The sequence below is a fragment of the Ovis aries genome, chromosome 5 (genome assembly GCF_016772045.2).
Source record: "Ovis aries strain OAR_USU_Benz2616 breed Rambouillet chromosome 5, ARS-UI_Ramb_v3.0, whole genome shotgun sequence".
Lineage (NCBI taxonomy): Eukaryota > Metazoa > Chordata > Mammalia > Artiodactyla > Bovidae > Ovis > Ovis aries.
The window spans coordinates 18,175,747-18,187,864 of NC_056058.1; the positions used below are offsets into that span (position 1 = coordinate 18,175,747).

The 12,118-nt window shown below is 61.4% G+C and overlaps 1 protein-coding gene across 7 annotated transcripts in view; it reads right to left on the minus strand.

Annotated features, from left to right (window-relative positions):
• Positions 1–805: 805 nt before the first annotated feature.
• FZR1 (fizzy and cell division cycle 20 related 1) overlaps positions 806–12,118 on the minus strand; it is a 29,245-nt gene continuing 17,932 nt past the window's right edge. For 5 of the 7 annotated variants that reach the window (XM_042250174.1, XM_060416316.1, XM_060416318.1 and 2 more), the window contains exons 2-14: positions 7,753–7,873; positions 6,587–6,712; positions 6,421–6,484; positions 6,221–6,348; positions 5,744–5,826; positions 5,279–5,462; positions 4,577–4,642; positions 4,089–4,191; positions 3,822–4,006; positions 3,493–3,726; positions 3,080–3,184; positions 2,493–2,594; positions 806–2,225 (exon numbers count right to left, since the gene is read on the minus strand). In XM_042250174.1, the coding sequence (XP_042106108.1) occupies positions 2,184–2,225; positions 2,493–2,594; positions 3,080–3,184; positions 3,493–3,726; positions 3,822–4,006; positions 4,089–4,191; positions 4,577–4,642; positions 5,279–5,462; positions 5,744–5,826; positions 6,221–6,348; positions 6,421–6,484; positions 6,587–6,712; positions 7,753–7,873 (1,543 nt within the window). In that variant the 3' untranslated portion in view covers positions 806–2,183. The remainder of the gene's footprint in view (positions 2,226–2,492; positions 2,595–3,079; positions 3,185–3,492; positions 3,727–3,821; positions 4,007–4,088; positions 4,192–4,576; positions 4,643–5,278; positions 5,463–5,743; positions 5,827–6,220; positions 6,349–6,420; positions 6,485–6,586; positions 6,713–7,752; positions 7,874–12,118) is intronic. The other 2 variants (XM_060416317.1, XM_012178086.5) reach the window with 1 other exon arrangement.

Genomic DNA, 12,118 nt, shown 5'->3' on the forward strand with positions numbered 1-12,118 from the left:
CCTGGGCTCAAGAGAGCTAGCTGCCTCTTCCCAAGCCCCCCACCCTCCTTCACACTGTGCCTGCCACATGCACTCAACACTTTACTGTCCACTCACCTGCATGACAGAAGCTACTCAAGGGCAGGTCTGGACTCCGGCCTCCCTCGTCCCTGCTGCCCAAGACAAGGATCTTCACAGGATGTACCAGTCGTGGGCATCTGCTCACTGCAGGAGCCTCACCTCGTTTCTTGTAGGACCCCCTGGGTCCCCACCTGGGGGGCCCATCCAGTGTCGCAGCCCCTCCAGCCTGGCTGCTTTCTTCCTCCCCATCTCACCCTCAGCTGTCACTAACACCCTTCCCCTCTGTCAGTCTAGGAGCAATGGAAACAAGTCCTACCCACCTCCCCAGCACCCTCCAAGCCCAGGGCGCTAAGCCAGGCCTTGCTGGCTACTCACACCGCCACCCCTGGGTCCACCCTCTCACTCCCACAGAACCTGCCACCAGCTGGGCTGCAAGGACTGGCATGGATCAGGGATCCAGGCATTCAGGGACACTGGCACTCCCTGTTGACCACCTACAAGCGGCCTCCTCAGCCTGTCACCGCCTGCTTGTGACATTCAGGCTGCTCTGGGGTTACGGTGAGTGCAGACCATCAGAGCCAAACACACTGACAGACCCACTGGGCATGACCACGTGGTTGGCTCTCCCACCAGCCGCCCGCTCCCATGCCCAGCCCTGCCCCTGCACTGGAAGACAATACATGCTTCATCATTTCTGCCCTGTCTGTGCCCTCAAATGCGGGCCCACAAGCAGAGCCAGGCCGGGTGCGGTAGACACAGGACTGTTTTCTTATTAAAAAAAAAAAAGACTCAAACAAAAATAAGACCTGGACCAATGGGCATACACATGTCTATACACACTGTCCCTCTGCCCCCTGCACATAGCTGGGGGCAGGCCCACCCTCCCCCAAGTTCAGACACCCGCCCACCCTCTGAATGCTAGGGCTTTAAGAGCTGTGACCCGTTTTCCCCAGGGGTGGGGACGGGTCACAGCTCCCTGCCAGCGAGCCTTAACATTTGGGGACCAATTTACAGAAACACAAAAACAAATCCAAAGGAAAGTCACAAATACGTATGTACACATGCACACGCTGGCTGCTGAGGGTCAAAGGTACTCAGAGCCAAGAGCAGGGATCCTGCACGGCCTGCCCCACCCTGTCCACGCCCATCCGTGTCCTCCCACCTCAGAAGGGGAGAGGCAGGCAGCTGCTCGGGCCCCTGGCCACAGAGGCCTAGCCTCCCTCCTCCGTCTCCTCCAGGTGCAGCGGAAACAGGGTGGAGCATGACAGGGAGGTGGGCCCAGAGCCAGGGGAAGCTCGGGAAACTTGAGGGGGACCCTGGGGTGCCCCCTGCTCTGGCTGAAGGCGCAGACAGGACCCACTAGGGTAGCCTGGAAGGAAGGGCTGGGGAGGGCCAGGTACCCACAGGACCTGACCCTTGGGATCGATTCTGCCCTCAGGATACCCTGACTGGTCACCCTGCAAGTGCCAAGAATCACAGTTGCCTGTGACCCCGTGAGCAACAAGGAGGGCTCAGCTGGGGTGAACACGTGACAGTGACAGATCCCCCTAGAGTTCTCCTCAGATAACAAGTCCACCTCGAGATGACCTCTGGCATGTAGCCTGCCTGGGGCCTGCTCCCAATGTCGTGCACTCAAGAGTCAGCGGGGGGCGGCCAGGTCAGGGAGAGCAGAGGTGGCTGCAGAGACCCCCTCAAGAGGGCACGTCCCTGTGATCCCTCCTGGCCGACCGGCGAGGTGTCCAGCTGTCCTGTCCTGCGGGAGGCGTGGGTGGCGGTGGGCACATGCTTCCGGGCATAGCATGCAGCCCTGATGAGGCAGTGGTGGTGATGGGTGATGGAAATAGCCAGTCCAGGAGTCGTCCTCTGCTGGGCACACTGTCCGAGCCGGGGCCGCCCAGGGTGGGGAGCCAGAGCCCCACTCCTGCTGCTGCCCGCCCCGGCCCTGCCCCAAACACCGGCCAACAGGGTTCGCAATCAGGCTTTAATGGAATCTTCAGGGTCTCTCCAGGCCCGGCTCCCGCCCCACCCCACTGCCGATCTTGGGCCCGTGTGGGGGGGAGCAGAGGGTCCACGCACGCTGACAAGATGTTGCTCTGCGACCAGGACGGCCGGTAGCTGTGGGTTTACCGGATCCTAGTGAAGAGGTTGAGGACGGACACAGACTCCTGCAGGATACACAGGGGCAATGCTGAGCCCTCAGCCCAGGCATGGGAGGGAAGCTCTGCCCGGAGTGACCCCGTGGCTCTGGGCCAGAGGAGGGGCCTGTGCAGGCACCGAGCATGGTGAGCGCCCCAGGATGTGCAAGAGGGCCAGGCAATGCAGAAGCAGAGAGGGGCTGGGGGTCCTGGAGAGATCAAGGCTGGTGGGGCAGGGCGGGGGGGGCAGGATATGCTGGGGGCACACAATTGGGAACATGTGGCGCTGATACCGACCCACTTTACCTTTGTTGAACGGGTTTTGCTAAAGACATTCCAGAACCTCAGTGTCTCGTCTCCAGCACCGGTGACGATGGCCTCTCCGTCGGGGGACATGGCCTACGGGAGGAGAGAGAGACCACTGTCCCTGCAGCTGCAGGCACCCACGGTAAACATAACGGACATCCTGCCTGCTGTGACGAGGGATGACCTTGCTGTGCGATTCGGCAAAGGACTCGCTGGCTTAAGGACAAAACTTTTTCTTGGAAAACACCAAAATGCTGACGAAGGCATGTGTGTTGAGGAGAGGGGCTCCTGTCTCCAGACACGTGAGAGTGGCTGCTTAGTGAACCGTCTAGAGATGACCTGAGCAAGTCCACGGGGGTTATCTGCAGCATCTTCCACTTCCATGTGGAAGCAGACACCTGGAGATCACACAGTGCGCAGAGCCACCCTTGCTCACAGGGCAGGGAGCTGGTGAAACAGACTCAGAGTGACAATGCCGCAACCTGCCGCTCGGCCCCGGGGCCCGGAGCTGGCCCAGATGGGGGGACAGACCTGGGCAGCAGGGCGTACCGCCTCTTGGGCCTGGCAGGGAGACTCACCAGGTACAGGACCCGATAGGAGTGCCCGGTCAGCTTGGCCACCTGGGTCAGAGAGGGGTACTTCCAGACCAGGATCTGGTTCTGTGAGTAGCCGTGTGTGCTCACCTAGGGGACAGAAAGGGCACTGTGCCGGGGTCCCAGGCCCCCAGACGCATCCACAAAGCACAAGAACACAGGACCTGCCTAAGGGTGCAGAGACCAGCAGGTGACAGCCCCCAGCCTGGCTCCCTGATCCACGATTGGACAGACATGGGGACCACACTGCCCATGAGAGCCGTTGGGCCTCTCTGGGCGTCACTCTGGGTATGGCCTCTCTGGGTATGGACGCCTGGGTGAGGTTCTGCCAGACCTGGCTGGCCAAGGCCTGACCACCTGCCCCCTGCCGCCCACCCGTCCTGTACCCCACCACTCACCAGCTCGTTGGCGTGCTTGGACCAGGCTAGGTTGCACACCTGGGAGCCAGTGTCAATGCACTGCAGCGGCTGCCCTGTGAGCGTGTTCCAGAAGCGGATGCAGCGGTCAGCCGTGCCGCCACCAGACGCCAGCAGCCCATGCTGGTGGGGGGACCAGGCGATAGCCTTCACGGCGGCCAGGTGCTCTGTATACTGCTGCACGGGGCTCAGGCTTGAGTGGTTCCATACCAGCAGCTGTGGGGACGGGGCTGTGAGGCTGGCATCCCTGGGCACACCCCCGTCACCTACGCTCCACAGAGGGGGCTGCAGGGAGCGAGGGGCTGGCCTACCTTGTTGTCGTTGCCTCCCGAGGCGAGGAGCTGGTGGTCGGTGGACCACTTGAGCCCGCACACCTCCTGCCGGTGACCCTGTAGCCGCCGCTCTGACTGCAGGGGGGGTGTCCGGATGTCCCTCTGCAGGATCATGCGGTCCCGGCTCCCGGATGAGAGCTGGTCAGCGTTCCAGGCCAGCGCCCCTGTGGCCAGGTGGAGGGCAGGCTGAGGATGCGGCCTGGCCCCACAGCACACCCCCACCCCTGCCCCCAGGTGGCTCCTCACCGACACGCGCCGTGTGGCCTTCCAGCATTGACAGCTTCTTCCCCGCAGCGGCGTCCCAGATCTGCACGAAGCCCTTGTGTGTGCCGACAGCCACCAGGTTCCCCTAGGATGGCAACATGGGCAGGTGTCAGGCCCAGCATGGGGCCCTCCCCTCCCTCCAAAGTCTCTTAATGCTTGTGCCATAGGATCCCCTCCTCGGAACCCAGGCAGGTAAGTCATATGGAGCTTAGGTTTGTTAACACCCACATGACATGCGCAGAGATCCACACGCGTCAACATGTGGAGCAAACCTGTCCACCCCCGTGTCTGTCATCTAACCAGGCTGGGGACAGCCAGGGCGCAGATGTCACTGGGGCTAGACAAATGACCATAAGGCTCCTTCTGGGTGTGCAAGGCCCCACCACTGTGGAAGTCCCTTCCAGTGAAGTCCAGTCAGACCTCCCCTGTGCCTACCCTGCCCAGCAAGGGGATGGAGCTGGTGTACTGACCCTCTCAGACCAGCCCACGGAGGTCACTGAGTCCCCTTCCACGGAGAGGTCACAGAGCCGGGTCACCTGGTGGAAGGCGTAATGTTGGTGCGACAGATGTGGGGCCCACTCCTCCTTTAAGGCCCAGATTATCTATCCATCCATCCACCCACCCCTTCACTCTCTCATTCCCTCACACCTCAGGCCTGTGGGCAACGGCCTCACTGTGGGCCCAGGAGGTAGCTGGAGGCTCAGGGACACACACAAGCACAGGGATGCTGACTGCACAGACTGGAGGGGCACGGGCATCACAGCCGGGGGGGCCTGCAGCAGGCGTCAGCCACGGGCTGTGGGGGATGTGTATGCGGGTGTGCCGGTGTCCCTGTGGGGGGCTCCACTCACTTTCTCTGAACCCACCAACATGTAGTTCTGTCCCTCAAACATGCCACCCTGAGGGCCAGCAGCCACTCAGAGGAGGGGGAGTTACTGCTGGGTGGGGGCCCTGTGCTCAAGCCGGAAGCAAAGACTGTAACTGCTGGAAGTCAGGCCAGGGCAGGGATGGTCTGCACCCTGAGGAGACGGGGTAGGAGAAGGGGATGGCTGGGAACTATCCAGGACCCAGCAGCTCCCCCAGGGCTCACACAGGGCCCGGCCTGGCTTGGCTGCTCCCTAGCACCACCCTCCGCAACACACACACGTGTGCACGCGCTCAGCGAAACCCACCTGGCTGGTGCAGGCACTCCACAGGTACACGCAGGTCCCCAGCCCCACGCTGAGCACGTTGAGGGAGGACCAGTCCACTAGGTTCAGGTAGAAGTCGTCCTGCAGCTCGGGAGCGTCCAGGACCTTGAAGGGGATCTTAGAGATCTTGCGCGTGGGTTTCCGTGGAGACCGCAATAACTTCTGACTGCAGGGAGAAGGTGGGGTAGTGGCTTTGCAGTGACTGCACGGACCTCACAGTCTCCCTTTCCAACAGCCCCTGGTGTTTTGGGCTCATCCTGACTGACACTCTGTGACTCCAGACCTGTGGGTGATCCCATGGCCACCAACCCTCTGCCATGGGTGCTCAGCTGCCCTGAGCGCCGACACCCACTTCCCCTCTGCTTGGAGCCTCCTCCAGGAACCTCGCTGACCTGTGCACAGCCCCCAGCACTGCCGCCTCCCCACCCTGTGCGGGTCTGGACTCACCTCTTATTGCTGACGGGGGACAGGGAGTACGGGGACACGTCATTGCCATCATCGGGGCTGGAGCGCTTGGTGCTGAGGGAGTACTGCAGGTGGGGGATACCTCTGAGTGGATGCTATGCCCCAAAGCCCCGGTGCCCTGAGCCCCTGGGGGGAGAGCACACAGGGCGCCAAGCCGGAAGCGCTCTGACTAGAGACACGTGTCCCCAGAAAACCAGGCCTGGCCCCTGAGGTGTCCTCCCACAGGCCTGCTGGCATCCGCCCATCTCTCCTGGCCCCACAGCCACCAGCTCCTCAACTCAGAGTGTCAGGGGGGTCCCAAGCCAGGCCCCTGACGCTGCCCTGGGGCTCGCGCACGAAAGGAGTGGTGGGCGGCTTGAGGTGAGCCTGGCATGAGGCAAGGGTTAAAGGGGCCCCCACCGTCTGGACTCCAGCTCCCAGCAGGGCTGCGCAGGAGGCGGCAGCGGCCAGTGGGCTCACCGTGAAGAGGCCCTTCCTCTCAGGCGTGGAGGGCTGCAGCCGGCGGTCCTCTGTCTGTGGGTCCTGAACCTTCTCAATGCCAGCGCCCAGCAACTCGTTCTTGAGCAGCGCTGAGTAGGCCAGGCCATCTGTGGGCACCAAGCTCCATGAGGCCAGGCTGGGGGTGGGGGGCTGGGGCTGGGGGAGACCCGAGTGCTGACCTTTGCCATTGTCCGAGGTGGCGTCCTTGGCTTTCCGGTTCTGGCTGGGGGATTTCTCATTTTCCTGTGGGTGGAGAGGGGAAGGAAGAGTGAGTGGGAAGGATGGGCCCCTGCCCCCAGGCTGCACAGTCAGGGTCTCACCCTCCGCCCTTCGGCAGCCCCTCACGTTGATCCTGTGGAAATTCACGCTCCAGTTGGCACCAGCTCGTGAGGGGATGAAGCGGTCTCCGTGCTTGCTGGGGGAGGACACGGGGGAGTTGGCAGGGGTCAGGGTTCGCCGCATCTCCGCCACCTGGAAGGACGGCAGGGTGGGCTGGGTGCCTCAGAGCCCCCAAGGCCAGTGACTCCTCCCTGACCAAGGCCCCAACCGCTACATCTCCTTGTCCGTGGCCTCTGGCTAAGGGTTTGATCTTGGAAGTAACCCATGTGCTGGCGCCTGTGAATGGCACCACGTCTGAGGCTCAGTCCGTGTGTCCCGCTCCCTGGGCAGGAAGTGGCTAGAGAGCGAGAGCCCAAGTGCGGGCATCACCACGACCTGTAATCCATCTCCAGGGTCACACATGGACAGGAGAGGTGGCGGCACAGAACACAGGGCGTCCACCTGTCCCGCCACCCACATCCCCACATGGTCTCTTCCCCGGCCGCGGTGTCAGGCAGTGCGAATGTCCCAGGAACGCCCTTCCTCCTATAAGGGAGGTTCAACTGTGCTCCCCAGAGAGATTTGCTGCGGTCCCGCCCCTGGGACCTGGGGTGCAACCTTAACCGGAAATTGGGTCTCTGCAGGATGAGCTCACATTGGAGCAGAACAGCCCCAAACCTAAGGCCTGTGTCCTCAGAGGAGACAGAGACATCAGCACACAGAGGAAGGGGGGGCAGAGACAAGGCAGAGGTGGGGTGGACAGGTCTGTGCGCCCAGGAGTGCCAACAACCCCAGACACTGGAAGAGGCAAGAAGGAGCCCACGCTGGACAGCCTGTGCAGAGCCAAGAGTGCTGAGAAGCGGTGGGCACAGCCTGCCAAGTGTTGGGAGCCTACAAAATGGCGGAGGGGGTAGGAGCTTGGGAAAGAGCAAAACAGCTCCCCCCATTCATCTGTCCCAGTCACCCAGAGAATGAGGGGTCTGTGGCCCCAGCAGCAGAGGAGTGTGGGGAGGTGCTGGGGGTCACACCTGGGTGGGACATGCCGCCACCATGGGGGAGAACGTGTGTCACCTGTTGGGCACCTGTTCTCAAGGGACAAAGCCCAGCGGCTGAGCACACCTGGGCCCCCACCAGCCCCACCACACAGGCTCCACCGGGCAGGATGGCGCTGGCGCGCTAGCCCCAGCACTCACGCACGGCATCGTGTTCTCGTTCTGGATGACGATCTGCCGCAGGAGGCGCCGCTCATAGTCCTGGTCCATGGTGAGGCGGGCAGGCACGGCCTGCCAGCCGTGCTCAGCAGCCCTGGACGGCCTGGTGGGGAGAGGGGGAAGGTCAGCACCGACAGACAGCGGTCCCCTGGTCGCTGGTGACCATGGGGTACCCTGGGCGACAGCCGAGTCCCCCTGCCATGTGGGTGGGGCCTTCCCCCTAGGAGCCTGGAGGGCCGTGATGGGGCAGACAGGCTCCTCTCTGGTTGTCCTGTGGGGAACCTGCCCCCAGGAGCCCTCCTCTTCCTGCACAGGCCCGGGTCTTGCCACCTCTGGACCACATCCTCGCTCCTAGGGCCCCTAGAGAAAGGAGGGGTGGTGCTGATCCCTGTTCCTCTAAGCAGAGCAGCTTTGATCCCAAAGCACAGAACAGGGGGCAGGAGTGGGGAGGGGGTCCATCACCTGCCTGGCCCTCCCCATGGAGATGACTGGGCAAGAGGCCTGCCTGGTGGAGGGACATCGCCACCAGTGCACAGACAGGTTCCCGGCCAGGTCCCCCAGTCGGGAGGCCTCTCTGAAGACCGGAGTCAGAGTGCGGCATGAGGGGAAGCTGAAGAGAGAGGCCTGAGACAGGAGGGCTGTGCACCTTCCAGGACAGGACGCATCGAGAGCAGCACACCCTTCCCAGGGGGACAGCAGACCTGGGTCCGGGGTGCCCACGACCGCACGTGAGCATGCCCTGAGGGAGGGCAACACGAGGCTCGGGAGGGGGCCGAGCACGGCACGCCCAGAGCCCGCCGCCTCTCCCGCCACTGTCAGTCTACTCCTGCAGCTGGAGGGCCATGTGCAGGTGGGGCCAGGCCAGCTCCAGCCCCTGAGCCTCCAGGCCAGCACACAGCGGTGACAGACCAAATACGAACAAAGAAAGCAAAGCCTGGCCAGACATTAAGCTTACTAATACAAATTGCTAGATGTAGTGCCCTGGCGAAGTCCACTCCTGCCTTAAAAAAATATATATGGTAAAGTACACATAACGTAAAATTCACCATCGCCACCGCCTCTAAGTGCACAGCTTAATGGCACTAAACACACTGTTACATAACCATCCTCCCATCATCTCCAGAACTGTCCCATCTTCCCAAATGGAAGCTCTGGGCCCATGAAACACTCACTCCCCATTCTGTCCCTGTTAAACACTTGACTGCCCCCAGCCCCTCAGCCCTGTTAACTCTTCAAGAAATCAAATATACAGTCACGAGACCCAGCAAGTGCACTTCGAGATATACGCAGATATACACCCAGGAGAAAGGAAACAGACCCACAAAGAAGCCGGTATTCAAGGGCCGTTACATACACTAATCACGAAAACCAAGAAGAGAAACTCAAGAGTCATCGACAGTGAACAGATGAACAAATGTGGTCCCTCCACACAGTGGAGTATCACTCAGCCTTAAAAAGGGAAGGAGGTTCTGACACCTGCCACACGCCAGGCGGGCCCTGAGGACAGGATGCTCAGTGAGAGGAGCCAGACAGAAAAGGTCACACGCTGGGTCACTCCACTCTTAGGAAGTCCCAGAGTCGTCAAACCCATGCAGACAGAAAAGGAAATCAAAGAACATTTGCTCTTACGTGTGACCATGAGACTAAGAGATGCTCAGGCGGATCTGCCCACGTCCTGCTTCCAAACCTCAGACAGACTCCCCGAGTTCCTGGGCCTGACCCTGGGCTGAGGCAGAGGCACTGGCACGAGCCTGTCAGGTCCCCGTCCCTCACTGGGACTGTGCCAGGCACAGGGTGTCCTCAGCGCGGCTTTGGCCCAAAGGCAGACGCTCGGCCAAAGCAGAGCCAAGGGGGCTCAACCCTGAGGGGCCGTAACACAGCCACCTGTGAATCGGCTGCCTGCACCCTCTCGCAAAGATGAGGACTCGAGGCCGGGCAAGCGGTCAGGGGTCAGGGGTCAGGTGGGGCAAGCAGGGTTCCTGCCTGGAGGTCCACCTGCCCTCCCTCCCCCACCCCAGGCCACGGCACCCCCTCACTTGGCCTGGGGCTCTTCCAAGCCCTGCTGGCCCACAGCCCTGTCATGGACTTCCTGCTGAGAGAAATGGGGTTGCAACACTGCCAACCCCCACTCTCATTTCAGGTGAGTCTGTGAAAGAAGCAGCCCCTTTGTGGCCACTGGCATCCTGTCTGGCAGAGGTCCCTGGACACGTTTTGCCCACTGTGGCCGCAAGACACAGCCTCTGAAATGACTGCCAGTCATCTCCTTCTCTGGCCTTCTACTCCTCCCCCAAGGGGCCTGTGAGCAGGTTATGAGCGGCAGGACACTGAGAGGAGCCACTGAGCTCTGTTCCAGCGTCCGAGTTAGGTCAGTGGCTGTCCCTGCTTGGCAGACACACGGAAACCAGGCTCAGAGGGCTAACTTCCCAGCCCGACATACTGAATGTACTCCACAGACCCAAACGGCCTCAGCTGCCACATGGCGGGCAGGAAGCTCCCGGGAGCCCATGTGCTCAGGGGCATCCCCTCTGGGGCCTCAGCTCAGGGATGGCGAGGAGGGTGCCCACAGGGCTGATGGAAACCACGGCCTCTCCATTCACAGACCAAAGCCACCGTGTCAACGCCCCTAGTGGCTCCTTGTGTGGTCAGATGGCAGGGCCCAGACAGCGGTGCAGGCGCAGCCCACACACCAGAAGTTAAGAGCCCAAAGCACCGAGGCCATTGCAGAGTCCGTGAAGACTGGTTTTCTAGGACGCACAAAGGGGCTGCTGCTAAAACGCTGAGTGTCCAGGCACCGGCTGTGCACTAAATCTGAATCCAGTCAGCACGCCCACGTGAAGCGCCCTTCGCCATCTGTGGGCTACGTCCCAACAGGACAGTCTGCAGAAGGCCGGGTGGTGGGCAGGCGGCTCACTGCTGACAGGTGTGGCTGCTGAGGATCAGAGAGGTCCCTAGTCCCTGATCGTGGCTGTGTTCCTTACATGGCAAAACGGGCCCTGCAAACGGGGTTAAGGCCCCTGAGATGGGGTAGACCCAGGATTCCCCAGGAGGCCCAGTGTTATCACAGGGTCCTTCTAAGAGGGAGGGGGACGGTCAGAGGCAGACAGGAGATGCTGACTCCCACCTCACGCTGCAGGGCTCCAGGATCAGAGGACACACCCTCGCCCACGGAGGAGACACTCCCACCCACTGCTGGCAGGAGCCAAAATCTGGCAACAGCTTTCAAAATCTAAAAACGCACATCCTTTTTGACTTCTAAGAATTTCCCCTTAGAAATTGGCACACATGTGCAAACCCGTGTGTACGGGGAAGCTACTGTATGTAGGCTGCTCAGGAAAGCAGGGGACAGAGCTCAGAGGTCTACCTGGGGGCCTGGCCTTTTTCCCAGTGGTAAAGGGGTGGGGGTCTTGGGGACCCACTGCACGCACAACACGCTGTGCAGAACAAGCTGTTTTCAGAAGGTTTAGACAGTCTGGGGAAGAGGAACTAGAGGATGGGGTCTACTGAGGAAGGAAGCCCTGGTCTCCTGCCTTGTCACTTTGTGCTTCTTGGACTCTTGCGTCTCGGGAACTCACCAACCTTTCACAGAAATAAGCAGCCAGACACAGCGGGGGTCACGCACACCCGGCGTGAGACCAGAAGTCTCCATGGCAGGGGCATGGCGAGCTGTGCACAGGAACACTGCCCTCTTTGCTTGTCTCCTAACAATTCCTGGCTTTCCAGCCGCTGCCCCACTGGAGGAGGCTTCCCCTGCAGTTTCTCACTAACCCCTGATCTCGCCCAGCCCTCCAGCCTACAGGATTTCCAGTTACCAAGCACTCAGTACAACCTAGTGGTCCTCACCAGAGTGGTTCTGCCCTGGGGACACCGGGCCAAGTCTGGGGACATCTGTGCTTGTCATGACTGTGGGTGCTGGAGATGTCACTCCACACCCCAGTGCCTGTCACGGCCCCCCAGAGAGGATGGATGATCCGATGCAGTGCTGGGAAGGCCCACAGGGCCAGGCCAGTGAAATGACAGAGCATGGGCTGGCCCTGGGTTGGCAGGGACTCAGGGGCCAGAAGATAACCCAGTGTCCAAGCCCCAAGAGCTCTCCTGACAGCTGGCGTGCCACCCGAGGAAGAACACAAGGGCAGGTGCTCACCTCCAGTCACTGCAGCCCCAAGGGTGAGCAGGAACCACCCCTCCCTGAGCCCAGAGGAAATGAGGTCAGACAGTGGCCTGTGGGGCAGGACCCAGGATAGTGAGCCCCTCCCACCATTGCTGTCGAGGCCTCCTCAGGTTGAGAGCAGGATCCTGGGCATACCCCCCGCGAGTTTGTGCCAGGCCCACAGGGCCGTGCCCTGCTTCC